The sequence below is a fragment of the Bos indicus x Bos taurus genome, chromosome 2 (genome assembly GCF_003369695.1).
Source record: "Bos indicus x Bos taurus breed Angus x Brahman F1 hybrid chromosome 2, Bos_hybrid_MaternalHap_v2.0, whole genome shotgun sequence".
In the NCBI taxonomy this organism is placed as follows: Eukaryota; Metazoa; Chordata; class Mammalia; order Artiodactyla; family Bovidae; genus Bos; species Bos indicus x Bos taurus.
This window is the reverse complement of record NC_040077.1, coordinates 33,780,889-33,796,884: the sequence shown is the minus strand read 5'-3', so window position 1 is coordinate 33,796,884 and position 15,996 is coordinate 33,780,889. Positions and strand designations below refer to the sequence as shown.

Genomic DNA, 15,996 nt, shown 5'->3' with positions numbered 1-15,996 from the left:
ATACTCCTATGTCAGCCCCCAACCTTCCTTCTCCCTCCTGGTAACCACTAGTTTGTTTTTAATGCCTGTGTTCTACAAATGTTTTGATTGCCATTTCTTCTTCAATCCATCTTCTGGCTCTTATTGCTTATGAAGGTGAATAGTCTGCAAGGTCTTTCTTCAGTATTGGAGGATATATATACGTCCTTACGAGGAGTAGGATGTCTTTCTCCTGTGCAATGCATTATTACTGCACATTATCCCATAGGGAATCATTTTGACACTATGCTGAAAAGCAAGGGCCAATTCATTTGTGAGGATATTGCACTTTCTCAATTTCTCCCCAGTTGATTTTGGCATTATTTATAATTTAATTTTGATTATTCACTATTTAAAAATTTATATATAAATAAGTCCAATCTGTCACTATTTATTCCAATAGTGGTTTTAACTTTGTTATTCCTTCATATTCCTGCTCTATCATTTTAGGCAGTACTTTTATGGAATGTTTTATCATGCCTTTAATGTTATTAAAACCAAATATTTTTTCATATTTCATATTATATCTTCTAGTGTAGTTATATTTAAACATTAACATATTGATAGAAATATTTTATTATAAGCTGCTTTCCTTTTATTCCTGCTGTATAATTAAGAAATTAAGTTGGCCTTTTAGAAATAGGTTACTCACCTCTGAATATCATTTTAGGATAGTCAAGTGAGCACAACAGGAAGTTTAAACAAGAGGGCCTTAGTCTGATAGGGCTAAGAAACCACTGGCCAATACACATCACACTAAGATTTGGCCTCAGAATATTACAAGTTCATTGCAATCTGTATTTCATCTTCTCTTACTTTCTAACATAAAACATTTCTAAACTGTTAATCTATTCTGTTTTTAATGCTAGGTTTCCTTTTACATTTATACATTTAAAGACTTTGGCAGATCTTAAAATATACTACTTAAAATAATTCACGCATATTTAGATTCAAAATCTATTTCATCTTGTATAACAAAGATCATTATGCTCTTCTCCACTGCTTTTGAAGCAGGTGTTTATATGCAGCAGTCTGTTAGTATCTGCAATGATTATCAGTGTCAGTTTAGGTTTCTCTGAAATCTGTCTAAATTCTAATGAAAATAACTTCCTACATTTTAATTAAGGAAGGTATTAGTAATATCCTCGTTTTTACCAATTGTAAGCCTAAGCATACACAATAGGAGGCCAAAAGGGAATAAGAATCAAGCACCAGAAATTAGAATGCAGGGCTTCCTACCTCCTAGGTCTATTTTAAGAGAGGCCATGGTTGAGGATTTAAAGGTGAAATGAAGCCTCCCTGAGAGTGATCATAAACAGATGGCATTTAAAATGCTAATGAAAGAAAGGAGAATAACCTGTAAAACAAAGTAAATGAATTTAAAGAAAATAGATGGGCAGAAATAAAGGGAAATAGTAGATGCAGTGGGGATTCCAGGGTGGCTGGCTCATGGTAAAGAATCTGCCTGCCAATGAGGGAGACCCAGGAGATACCGGCTGGATCCCTGGGTCAGGAAGATTCCCTGGAGAAGGAAATGGCAACCCATTCCAGTATTCTTGCCTGGGAAATCTCATGGACAGAGGAGCCTGGAGGGGTATAGTCCATGGGGCTACAAAGAGTCAGACACCACTGAGTGACTGAATATGTACACACTAGATTCAATAGAAAATAATAAAGCTCAAAAGTATTTAGGAGGACTTGACAATTTTTAGAGAAACATTTGCAAAATGGATGAACAGACAATTTTCTAATATTCTAGTAGAATATGGAAAACAGGAGACCATGAAGACTAAACTCACCTAGAGTCAGACATCCTGGAGTGTGAAGTCAAGTGGGCCTTAGGAAGCATCACTACAAACAAAGCTAGCGGAGGTGATGGAATTCCAGCTCAGCTATTTCAAATCCTAAAATATGATGCTGTTAAAATGCTTCACTCAATAGGCCAGAAAATTTGGAAAAATCAGCAGTGGCCACCGGACTGGAAAATGTCAGTTTTCATTCCAATCCCAAAGAAGGGCAATGCTAAAGAATGCTCAAACTACTGCACAATTGCCCTCATCTCACAAGCTAGCAAGGTAATGCTCAAAATCCTTCAAGCCAGGCTTCAAGAGTACGTGAACCAAGAACTCCAAATGTACAAGCTGGACTTAGAAAAGGCAGAGGACCCTGAGATAAAATTGCCAACATCCCTTGGATCATAGAAAAAGACTAACAGTTGGATCAAGCTCAAATATATCACAAGTGGCTGATTACATATAAAATAAGCCAGATTCCAGCTACAAAGAAGTATCCTGCTTTTAAAGATCAAGTACAGGCTAAAGCAACATCTGGGAAGAATTTTAGATTAAAGGTATTTAAAATTTTTATGATGAGGTTATTTGAATTTATCATGAGTTACAAGATGCTAATGGAGAAGGAAATGACAACTCACTCCAGTGTTCTTGCCTGGAGAATTCCAAAGACAGAGGAGCCTGGTGGGCTCCAGTCCATGGGGTTGACTGGATTAAACAACCCCATTAAGCAACTAGCATACATATGCACACAAGATGCTAAAGGAGAATATATTGTCTTAAAGATGCTGCTGGGTTTCTGATAAACTTTTTTAAAAATAATGTTATTAAAAAAAAAAGATTATTGCTCTTGAGAGCCAAAGGGAACAGAAAAGGAAACCAAAAAGACTGAGTGTTTTCAAATCATCTTTATATAGTATTTCTTACAGCGTGAGTTTATTTGGCTAAATTTAATAAAACCTAAATTGCTGAAGTGGCTTAACATTAAAGAAAATGTGGATGTAGTGTTTAGTAATTGGATTTTGTAAAAGACCACTGTCAATAAGCATAAGATAACCAGTTCGAAACTAAAAATATATCAGAATTATTCACCAAATTATTTGTAATCAATATCCATGTTGTTTGTTTCTGTGCATGACATATACTTTACAGAAGAAAACTGTCATGATTGAAAATCAATTTGCAAATTCTTGTAAAAAACACTTGTAAAAGTGTTTGTACCAAGTAAAAACACTTGGTAACAGCCAATGTAGCATATAAGATAAAAGTTATATTAGATCAGTTGATTTCCTTTGTGTATGTGATAGCTTTTATGAGGGGAGGTGAAAGGACTCATATGCCAGATTCACAGATGACTTGGAAATTGAACATACCATTGTCAGTGGAGTATAGAGTTACTTGGGATAATGAAGAGGCTTCCCTGGTGGCTCAGACGGTAAAGTGTCTGCTTGCAATGCAGGAGACCTGGGTTCGATTTCTGGGTCGGGAAGATCCCCTGGAGAAGGAAATGGCAATCCACTCCAGTACTCTTGCCTGGAAAATCCGTGGACGGGGGAGCCTCATAGGCTACAGTCCATGGGGTCGCAAAGAGTCAGACATGACTGAGTGACTTCACTTTCACTTTTCACTTTCACTTTGGGATAATGAAGAGTAGAAGCTATAGAGAGGTAAACTTTTTGAATGACTTACTAAGTGGTATAAGTGGGGTAAATTTTTATGGTGACTTGGGAAGTAGAATAAACAGAATAACCACTAGAATTGAGTTCATATTTCATATATTAGAAAAATTGTTTAAATATATGATGTACACATTCACACATACATATAAGCAGCACGTGCAATTATTTGAATTAACTTTTTCACTCTTTGATAATGGGTTATATATACTTTGTACACTCTGAAATCTTATTTCAGAGTGTTAAGGGAATTTATTAAAGGAAAACAAAATTGATCCTAAGAAAAAAGGTAAGATGGAAATTATTCCATTTTAGCAGAAAAGATTTGAGTACCAATTTGCTGTTTTTACACTGTGATGTTACATAAGGAATAGAAGTAACCAGCTAGTATCTTAGTCCACTCAGGACAGATGAAGGGAAAACAATTACATTTCAGCAAGAAGGATTTAAATTAGCTTTTGTATAGGCAGGAAAAATAGATTTTCCAAGAAAGTTAAAGAATGGGATCCTCTAAAGATGCTTCTACCACCTGTGCAAGAGATTTCACCAATATTCTTGCCTAAGGGGAATAAACTAGATGATCTTGAAGGCCTTCCAAGCACATTTCTAAATCATTTATTTTAGTTTGTTAAAGAAACTATTTTTGGTTAAGTCAACATTGCAAAAAAAACTGTAATTATATATTTGCAAACAAAGATGTATAGAAACTTTTTTATTTTTAAAAATTTGCCTTAGTAACAAGGCCCCCAAAATTTTAAAAAGCACACTTTTAATGCATTGTCCTGTGGCTAATTAGCATACTAATTACTCTGTGAAAATCTCAAAGAGCCAGGTACTTAAATATTTTTAAATAGTTTTCAAAATCAGAGCCTGAACAAATAATAAAGACACTGGAGGGCACATTTACATTAAATTTTTATTAAATTGCTCATGTTTTATCTTTTAACTTTATAAATATTAATATGTGAAAACTTTCTAGAGTGGGTTAGAGTTTCCTAATCCCAAATTCTGACTTTTATGATTCGTCTTTATTCAGAGTATTGCTATTAAAAAATGGAGGACTGAAGGAATGGGTTGGAGATTAAATGGCTTAATCTATAAGGAAAAAATGAATTAATGTAGTTTGAATGACATGAAAACTATGTGAACTACTAGTCTGAAGATTAGTAAGCTCAATTTCCTGTTTACTGAGGAAAATTATATTTGTTTCTCACGCATTTAAAGATCACTGGAAAATTAATGTCTAATAATTTATTGCTAATTGCTAAATGCTAAAGCCAGTCATGTTTCACACAGGCCAGTTGTCATGAGCTGTCTGTACTCTGTTTTTTGAGGTTATGTTCTGAATTATATCAACTCAAATCACTACCCACAGCTGACACTAATTTGTTCCCTTTTAGAAATCTCAGTGGAAAGGCCAAGGATAAAACAATCATGTATATGAAATTCCATCCTGTGATTGGAGGTCACCTGCACAGACCCTTTTTGAAATACTTAGAAAATGAAGTTAGGATGGAGAGAAGCTGCCATGATTTCTCTTATTTTCAAATTACCTGGGATGCTGATGAGAAAACATCTTTAGTTTCTAGTGCTCTCAATTCATAATCATCACCAGCTCTGAATTAGTTAGGGAAGCATTTGAGAAATCAATATACAAAACTTCACAGTGATCAGAGTAAAGTGACATATGGAAGAGGCCAGAACAGCGAACTCTAAGTAACGACGGTCACTGACGGAGACGTGTCCATGCAACACACATGCATAGATGAGTAGTTGTCACCATATGGACACCCATGGCAGCATGCACAGCGTATGTTACAGGACTAAGTTCCAAAAGTTTCCAATTGGATGAGAATAATATGAGTTTTATATTTTGTGGTTTTTGCATCTAGTACAATAGAGTAGAAAAACTGAAGTGAATTTTCTATTTTTAGTCAGATCCAGGTTTATTCACAGGTATTGCCCAGTTAAACCTACATTAGCTTTAGGTCATGCTAGTGATTTCAGACTTATATAGGACACAATTAAAAATGATTGAAATGTTATATAGGAAAATAGGAAACGACTATCATGCATATACAGTTTACTACTACAGTAAGCTTAAAACCATACCCCCTGCCATCCAGGAACGTGACACTAGTTTTAAGGAAACAAAAGAGGAACAAGTGAAGTGATGCTGTCATGTAGCACTTTATTTTATTTAATCTGGTACTCAAAAAAGATTTTTTTTTGGCTGAAATATATTTAGCTTAATATTTGCTTCTTTCCAAATTATTCAAATATTTAGGAAGTCTTCATTGTCAACCTAGGCTTATATTCCTTGAAGGGAAAAGGAGTTCTTAATCATTTTGGTGACACATTTGAGAAAGTAACAACATCTCCACCAAAATCAAGCCATGATGTCTCCACCAGGCACCTGGACTCACTAAGGGCAGCATGATGTTGCATTGAACAGGGCATACAGCAGGCAAGTTAACATGCCGAGTAAGGGGGCAATTTAAGCATCAGATGATGAAACTTGAGTTCATACATTACCTTTAACATTGCGACCATTGTCTGTTTTGAGCACGTAAGGAAAAAAAGAGAGAAATATGAAGACTAAAATTATGTTATATGCACTGAATAACCTCTGTAACAACAATCAGAGAAAATAGGATGCAATGATTGAAAATGTATCTTTGAAATTAACATTCTGTATTCTTCAACCAAGGAAGATGCATATGCTAAAAATAATATCTGCCATCATAAGCATCTGTGTTCAAATACGTGAAACATTAATCTCACTATTTGGAGAAAGCTGTATCTATATGCCTAGAGTTGGGATAAAAACTTTCAACATTGTCAGAAGTCAATTTTAGTGTAGCTTCAGCCACCACTTACAAAGAACTACACAGCATTTTGTATGTTAAGTAATGTTTTTCATTATAAATTAGTGTGTTAATAAAAAATGGTTCTTAGACAATGGTTTAATAAACCAACTTGAATTATTAATCACAATTTTATGAACAATCCATCTCACAAATGCTCTTCAGTGTATATTTTGAAAATATGAAACAGCACTCTAAGAGCCATTCTTAGGCAAAAATAATTATAAGAAATCAGTGAAAGATTCGACTGTTTAAAGGTAATGTGAGATTTAAAAATTTATGCTGTCCACAATACACTCAATGTAATACCTAGAAATTTTAGGAAATTTGCTTATATTATAATGGGTTTGTTTTCAAATTTCAAAATGGAGTGTTTTCAGATTTATTTTGAGAATAGCAATCTGACAGTGTTATATATTGCTACTAACAAAATATTCATTACTAGTTTTGAAACAAAGAAGCTTAATATTAATGACATCATGTTAGGAACTTTCAAATATAACCAAGATTTGAAAAATATATTGTCAACACATATGCTAATGCTATTCATGTTTAAAATCTTGGGATATATCATAATTGTTTCAAATTCACCAACTGAAGCAATTTCAATAGTGTGGTATACTGAATTGTCATAGACATTATCTCACACAGAGATGCACAAATAAAATAATGACCTTATATGTCAATGCTCTGCCCTCTTTGAGGGACTATAAGAAGCAAATAGGGCTAATGGAAGAGACTTTGATTACAAGGAATTAATTATCTCCATCAGAAGTTGGGCTCAACAATCATTAGGAAAGTAATAACTGCTTGCGAGCAAGTAGTTAAACAGTATAACTCTATTCATCAACCTGGAAATTACATGTAAAGAACTGTAAGTTCCAAAGACAACTGCCCCAAAGTGATATTATACAGTTAATGCTGCACTGACATTCTGAAACAAAGCATGTGGTCTTGGAGCCGGTGCTTGTTACTCCTCCATGACAGTGTAAGTGCAAAGATTAGAGTAAGCATTTAGAGTCTTGTAGCAGTTTGACAGAAAATACTTTTACATCTGTTCAATTTAATAATACAAGAATTGGAGCTTATATTTTTATGCCTATTTTTTAGATTTTCATTTTTCCATATAATGCATTATTACTGTATTTACAAATATATTGGTTGGTATGTGGTAGATAGAAAAACAAAACCAAAAAATTTTGGTCCTTCACCACAAATGGTTTGAGTTGGTTCTAAGGTATTTGGTAATTTAGATTAGGTGAAAAGATAATGTTAAATAATATGCACTGATATATTCGCAAATTATTTCAAGTTCTATAAAATAACCTATATAGGAGGGACTTTTCTTCTTAAGTGAAGAGACAACAATTGAAACCATTAAATAATTATATAGTCATAAAATTAAAATCAGTTTTAAAAGCTTTCCATCTCCCATCAGTGCCTCAGTTTCTAAAGCATATTAAATTATAAAGCTTTAGGAACTGTAGTTTCTTCTATACTACTTAGAGATTTTGTATCTAAAATTGCTCTAATGGTGTAGTACAAAATACCTTCTGAATTATCAATTGGTAGTCAGAAGCTGACTTTAGCAACTGTAAAAAAATGATACCGTTTTTGAAAATAACATAGCTTGGGTGGGAGAAGAAAAATTGAGGATGATCTCAATTGTCCATCCTGTCCATACATAGAACCTGAACTGAGAAACCCAAAATACTAACACATCCTTTTCCCATAATTGCATCAGTAACTGTGTGCTAAATGGAGACTACATAAAATTGAAAACAATAAAGTTAAATCATGAAATCTGATCTAACTTAGTACCGCTGTCAAAACACAGGTTAAGTCTGTACCATGCACAGAATATGCATCATTTAATATTGTTTCTGAATGTTACTGCACTGTAACTCAGGTTCTAGGCAATAAGGCCAGTCTCCGAAAAGTCAGTATGTTTGCTAAAGAAGACTACACTCAGTGGACTGACTAACTAAAATATATGCTGGACATTTGAATTATTATATTGGATTTACTGTTGTTCAGCTATAGGATCCATTGCTTAAAGACTAAATTTCAGAAGTTTCTTTTAGTCAGGAGATAATGAGCATGATGTGACTAGATGATACAAAGTTTTAGACAATCTGGTTTGAAAATTGTTCTTGACTTTATTTTCCTTTTTCCTTTTGACTTTCTTTGGACCAGAGAATAAAAGAGATGCGCTAATTGCTCTTGTACCATATCAAATCCATCTTATAGAAAACTGTTCTTTTTATTTCTGTGATACTGATTTATCTCTCTTTGAATTTTTTCTTGTTAATTCATTTTCTTTCATCTCTTCTGTCTTCTCTACTTCACTGCACTCTTTAAATAGAGATCCCTCACATGATTCAATCCTATGATTTTTGTTTAAATTGCAGAGTACTAATGAACAGATAACTCATTATTGCCTGGTGTGTATGATTCTGTAACAAAATTCATGAGCATGATGCTCTTAAAGTCACCTCAATGCTTATTGAGTTCTTGCCATGAAATAGGTGACTGTGCTTGAAACCAAAGCCATGGAGCCAAGCATGCTAGAATTCCAGCACTAGAGAACCTCTCAACAATATCATTATTTGTGTGTATATCTAATAGCATTGAAAGATATAAAATGTGGAATAAATGTAGAACAATAAGAAATAATAAGAAGAAATGCTATCATATATGTAAACACTGTTTTACACACTTAGGTATGAAACCATTTAATTCTGGTTTGGAAAGGAGAAACGGATCCTTATGGCTATGAGTAGTAGTGTGAGGAGGGACAAAGTGCGCATGAGTATTCCCAGCATAACAAAGCAATGAAGGAAGAAAATGCATGAGATATTTTTGGGAAATGGTGATTATTTTTGTTCAGGTTTAGAATTTAGAAGGGGAGGAAATCCTGCAGGGGCTAGAAATGAAGCTTGAAAAACCGATGGACAGCTGGGTAAGTGTCCAGTACCCTACACTAAGGAGCCCCATGGTCTTTTATGTTTAAAAGAGAAAACCAGTGGCAGCATGGATGATGACGGGTGCTCACAGGAATAAATACCACAGAGAGGACAGTGGGCCTCTCCAGAACCCAAATCTGTAGAAAGTGAGACTAATGCATCCGTGCAATGGGTACTGTGGAGCCCTATACCAAGGTCACAGGTCTGGAGCCCTGTACCAAAGTCAGAGGTTAAAAATCTCTGGAACTGACCAAGCATCTGTTGCCATGAATCTCTGGATCAAAACCAGCCAGTTCCATGACTCCAAATTAGGTAAAGTGCCCATCCTATTATCTGCCTTGTATCATCCTGGCCGATCACCTAATGCCACCATTCCAGTAGAAACTTTCTCTGTCTTGAGACTACAAAAATTGACTGCCCAGCTGTGAAAGGGTTTGGCTTTCCCTTGAGCCACCCACTGTTCTAATAGTGTCTTCCACTCTAATAAACTTTATTCTCCTCTCATTTTGCCTTATGTCTGGAAATTTTTTCCAACACATGCACAGACAATGACAGGTACCCTGAACCTTGGACCTCCCTGGAGAAGTTTCAGTGATTCAACATTTCCTTGCAGTAAGGTTTCGTGAAGCACGCATCAAAGAAGAACAACATTGAATGAATGGCTTGTGGATTCTGGCGACCAGTCCTCGGTTTGAAAGGGCTTCCCTGGTGGCTAAGATGGTGAAGAATGCGCCTGCAATGCAGGAGAACTGGGTTCAATCCTTGGGTCGGGAAGATCTCCTAGAAAAGGGAATGGCTACCCGCTCCAGTATTCTTGCTTGAAGAATTACATGGACAGAAGAGCCTGAGAAGCTACAGTCCATGGGGCTGCAAAGAGTCAGGCATGACTGAGCGACTAACACTTTCTGGCACTTCATAACCTAGGACCAGATATTTATGTAACATATCTAAGCTTTGTGTGCTAAGTCACTTCAGTTGTGTTCAACTCTTTGCAACCCCTTGGACTGTAGCCCACCAGGCTCCTCTGTCCATGAGATTCTCCAAGTAAGAATACTAGAGTGAATTGCCGTGCCCTCCTCCAGGGAAGCTTCCTGACATCCTGATGCAGGGATTGAACCCTAGTCTGTTTTGTCTCCCGCATTGGCTGGCAGATTCTTGAGCCACCAGGAATGCCTCTAGGTCTTAGTTTCCTCATCTATTAAATCCTGGACTTAATAACAGATTTTAATTCATAAGGTTATTATAAGAATTAAATGAGTTAATGTTAATGTGTGCGCCTCACACATGTAAATACTCAACAAATATTATCATTATCATGTTAATGATGAGTTGTTTTTGTTGTCCTGAAGAGGGCAGAGAGAAATAATGAATTTTGACTTTGCATTTCATGTTGCTTCTGGTTGAGCCCCTTCCCCCTTCCTATCTCCTCCCTGCCCCCAATTAGTGTATAGCTTTCTTATCACTCAGTATATCATATTTTATACACCTTTTCCTTTTGGAAAGAAATGGTCAGTAAAATAGTCCTATGATCACGCACCACTCTTTTTGACCAGTTCTTGACTATTTACTAAATGCAGCACAATGCATTATGTTTGAGATAATAGTGTTATCACCTAAACAGATCTTATGTTAAGCATTAGTTATTTAACACTCCATAAAATAAGCAGATAATAGTTATCATTCTACCTCAGATAAAGACGCCAGAAAAGAAAAAAGTCACTAGGATTCAAGGAGGAAATCAGTAACAATTCTGTAGAACTGATATTTTTAATAGATTCTACTCACATTTCTTTTTCACAAGTATAAGAATTAATGTTGAAATTAAACACAATACAGAAATTATCTTTCCTTACCCCTTAATATAAGTTTCCATATTAAAAAAATTACTAACATACCTTCACTGGCGTGTCGATCTCTAAATATGTTCTTGGGATGGACACTGAATCCTTCTATATCATGAACCGAGGAAGCCCTCCGTATACTACAAATGCTTTCCTTTGATCTGGAATGAGTCAGCTGGGAACTTGACTGCAGCATGTCAGGGTAGAGTCGGTCCCATTGCCTTTTGGGAGAGGAATGGTCAAGAGGTCCAGAGATATTCACCAAGGGGGAACATTTGCTGGGTTGTATCAAGGCTTTTGTGTCGTCTGCTTCCGAGGGGCTGCAGCTTTCTTTTGTTGGAGACTTTAAGTGCTTCATGGCTACGGAGTCATCACTGTGTTTAGATGACTCAATCACTACCACATCAGGATCTTCTTGTGGTAAAGACTGCTTTCTGTAAGTGAGAACTCTCAGACCAGGGAATTTGAACCCAAAAAGTTTCCCTACAAATGGAGATAGGAAAAGAGCATTATTACACGACAAAGGATACATATCCCTTCAAACAAACAAATAAACATTGCTGACACATATTTAACTACCATGTAAAAAGTTATTAACAAATACTTAAGTCATTTACAGTTGGAATGTGGTTTATGGTAGAAAACGTCTCTGGGACTGATATGAATTATCATATAAGCTGTAAGAAAATAGTGAAATGATTTTACCATGTTCCTGATGGTTAGATATACTCCACTGATACAAAAGCATTATTTGGATAATTTTTTTTGTTTTAACAAATTACAAGATATATTCACTATACATGCATTTTCTTAAAGGGAAACCGAGAATTGGAGTACAGTTTAGAAAGAAAACGAAGGGATGGGATACTATGAGTAAAAGGGCCAGACACAGGAAAGTGCATATGTGTGGGAGGTCTACGGAGGGGAGGATGCTATAGTATTGGAAGTGGAGGAGAGGGAATGAGGTTGGAGTAAGGAGTTGGCCTGACATATTCTAAAAGATCTGTATTGGATGATATTGTTAGTCTAGTGTTGATGTGAAAAAGTGGGGTCAACTGTGTATGAAACAGTCCTCATTCTGCTTGGAATTCCTGAAAAACATTTGGCTTCAGAGTGGGTTGTAAACATAAGAATTTCTTTGCCTTGATTAGTTTTTGTTCCAATATCTAAGAATATGGCATGGAATGTTATATGTATCTCAGAATGGTTTATGCTTAGAAGGGCAACTAAATATAAACATTAAAATATTAAAAATTAAAATATTAGCTAATAAACACATAAACTTACTGGTAGTAAAATATGCACATTAAAACAAGATAGTATTTTCCATGCTTCAACTTGTAGTAAATGAAAACAAGAAACGTAGCATCTAGTGCTGCCAAAGAATGCTGACAAGCATTCTGATGCTTTGCTAGTGGAACAGCAAACTGGTACAAATTCTTTGGAAAATCATCTTACAATGTCTATGAAAGTGAAAAAAATACAGTTTTCATATACACTTATTTTGACTCAGAAATCCCCATTATAGGATAATGCACCAAAACAGGATACAATCATATTATCCATTAGAAGGAGAATAGTGGAATAAATTATGGCATTTTTATACTTTGGAATCTTACAATGTTCTTGAAAAACAAGAATATGTATATGCTTTGGTTAGACGGTCACTCAAATATGGTTTTACATGAAAAGGGAAGTTTCAGTTTAATGTGTTTACAGTGGTATTATTTCATTAAGAATAATAAAACCTTGTATTTGCCCATAGAAGTCATATGGCAGTAGAAAAAGATGTGGGAAAACACAATCCACAGTTTTCATGTTGATTGGGTCATTGGGTTTGGAAGTGTGGGAAATGTATTGCATTCTTCTTTATATATTGCTGATGTTTGTTTCATCGAGCATGCATTCTTTTATAAGTTAAAATAGTAAAAAGGTAAAGCTTATACTCCTAGAAAAACTAGAAGGATAAGAGAAAGCATCCAAACAATACTGTGTAATTCAAAGATTTTCTAAGTACTGTCTACAAGAAAATGCAGATTCTGTTTTATGTTGTCAGTCCAGTGGCCTAAGTCCACACCATTCCATGGCTTTACAATCACATGCTGGGTTTCGAGTCAGTCAATTGGATTATCTGGGCTATGGTATTTTCTACCTCCTTATATTCTTTTTTTTTTTTTTTTCTTTCTATATTTTGGCCATGCCACGTGGCATGTGGATTCTTAGTTCCCCAGCTAGGAATCAAACTCACGCCCACTGCAGTGGAAGCTCAGAGCCTTAAACACTCGATACCACGGAAGTTCTTTAAGTGTCATAGGCACCATTATCTTTAATATATTTACCATGAACTTTTCTTCAATGTATTGAGAATCATTTTAAAACATGAAAGAACACTCAAAACTTATGAACTTTTCTGCATTATATTTAAGTATACTTTTCCAGTGGATGGTCTTATCTATCCATATATTTTCAATTCCATCTTTAGTTCAAATACTCATAAATCTATAACTCAAGCCTAGACTTATTGTCTTACCTCCAAAGCTGTGTTTTTAATAGCCTCATCAGCATCTTCACTTAGAAGTCTTCTAGACACCTCAAAATCCTGTAACAAATCTGATCTCATGATCTATCCTCCAAGTCCAACTCTTATTTTTTCAGTGAATGGCATCACAGTCCATCTAGTTGTATAAGCCTGAGATGAGTGCTACTCTAGTAGTTACTGTTCTGTCTTACTCCATCCTTCATATCCAATTAATCTGCTGTGTTCATTTTACCTCTTGAATATCTTTTTAATGTCTTTACTTCTCTTTATCTCCATTGCTCTCACTCTGTGGAGATAATCACGGTTCACTGGATTTCTTGCAATAAGATACATATCATTTTCCATATTTGCATCATATTGTCTATCCTTTAAAAATTATATATTTAAAAAAAAAAAACAACTTTTGACCACATAGACTATTGCTTAACCTTTTACTGCTCCCAGTAAGTTCTTGCTTTGGGCATGAAGATAACACTAACTCTACTATCTGAAGCTTAATTTTTCCTCTTTCCTTTCTAGGACCCAGCCATATGAACTTTAATTTCCAGAGGTCTATGCTTCTTTTAGATTCAGGGCTTCCTTGTGCTTGATAATTTTCACTCTTCCTACTCAGTACATCCTTTAGGATTTTCTTTTTATAGAAATCTGTTGCACTTCTTTCTTCTTAAAAAATATTTTATACTGGAGCATGTATGTGTGTGTGCTAAGTCACTTCAGTTGTGTCTGGACTCTGTGTAACCCTGTGGACTGTAGCCTGCCAGGCTCCTCTGTCCATGGGATTCTCCAGGCAAGAATACTGGAGTGGTTGCCATGCCCTCCTCTGGGGGATCTTCCCAACCCAGGGATCAAATACTTGTCTCTTACCTCTCCTTTATTGGCAGGCATGTTCTTTGATTAATGAAAGTGAAGTCGCTCAGTCGTGTCCGACTCTGTGACCCCATAGACTGTAGCCTACCAGGCTCCTCTGTCCATGGGATTTTCCAGGCAAGAGTACTAGAGTGGGGTGCCATTTCCTTCTCCAGGTGATCTTCCCAACCCAGGGCTCAAACCCAGGTCTTCTGCATTGTAGACAGACGCTTTACCATCTGAGCCACCAGGGAAGTCTTTGATTAATAATGTTGTGTTAGTCTCAGGTGTGGAAAAGGGAATGGCACCCCACTCCAGTGCTCTTGCCTGGAAAATCCCATGGACGGAGGAGCCTGGTAGGCTACAGTCCATGGGGTCGCTAAGAGTCGGACACAACTGAGCGACTTCACTTTCACCTTTCACTTTCGTGCATTGGAGAAGGAAATGGCAACCCACTCCAGTGTTCTTGCCTGGAGAATCCCAGGGACAGGGGAGCCTGGTGGGCTGCCATCTATGGGGTCACACAGAGTCGGACACAACTGACGCGACTTAGCAGCAACAGCAGCCGTTTCAGGTGTCCAGCTGAGTGATTCAGTTATACATAATCTATAATAACAGCCTTCAGATTTTAGCTCCAAAGTCGTTTCCTATGGGAAGCTCTTCCTTCCTTCAGAACTATTAGTATCACCTTTGTAATTTTCACAACAGCTCGTAGTTGTACACTTACTGATTTTCTGATTAACATTTCTCTTCCCTAGTGGACTGTAGGCAGGGCCTCTGTGTACTTTGCTCACAAAATCCCAGTTCTAACAGAATGCTTGAGCATGATAAATGAATGTTCACTAGCAGATCCTAAACTGATAATGTGCTTCAGTTTTGACTGTGGAAAAACTAAGATATTCAGTTGCTCTGACCAACTTATTTAGACCATATTTGCCTCCCAGTAGCACCCAGGTGGTGCTAGTGGTGAAGAACCTGCCTGCCAATGCAGGAGACATGAGAAGCAGGTTCAGTCTCTGAGTTGGGAAGATCCCCTGGAGGAGGCCATGGCAACCAACCCCAGTATTCTTGGCTGGGGAATCCCATGGACAGAAGAGCCTGGTGGACTATGGTCCATAGCATTGAAAAGAGTCGGGCACAACTCAAGCAACTTAGCATATACACACAGCCTCCTGGAACTGTATTTACTCATATTCACCAATTTAACTGAGTAGAATCCAACAGCTGATGAAAATGGTGAAGTTTATATCATGCCCTATATGCCTAATACAACACATGCTCTTAATTGTCACCTTTTCCCCAGAGGTTATTAATTGCTATCTTTCTGATTCTAGAGCATACGCAGAAGTGTTTTCAAACTCCTCAAATCTAGTGTATTTTATGTAAAATACCAATTACAGAAAATTTTAGAATTAGGCAGGCTAAATTCTTACTGTTAGGTTTTGTGTGCTAG

The 15,996-nt window shown here is 36.3% G+C and overlaps 1 protein-coding gene across 4 annotated transcripts in view; it reads right to left on the bottom strand.

The window, feature by feature from the left end:
• KCNH7 (potassium voltage-gated channel subfamily H member 7) overlaps nt 1-15,996 on the bottom strand; it is a 531,702-nt gene that overhangs the window by 129,708 nt on the left and 385,998 nt on the right. For 2 of the 4 annotated variants that reach the window (XM_027559164.1, XM_027559174.1), the window contains exons 4-6: nt 11,213-11,641; nt 6,020-6,040; nt 5,597-5,620 (exon numbers count right to left, since the gene is read on the bottom strand). In XM_027559164.1, the coding sequence (XP_027414965.1) occupies nt 5,597-5,620; nt 6,020-6,040; nt 11,213-11,641 (474 nt within the window). The remainder of the gene's footprint in view (nt 1-5,596; nt 5,621-6,019; nt 6,041-11,212; nt 11,642-15,996) is intronic. The other 2 variants (XM_027559183.1, XM_027559193.1) reach the window with 2 other exon arrangements.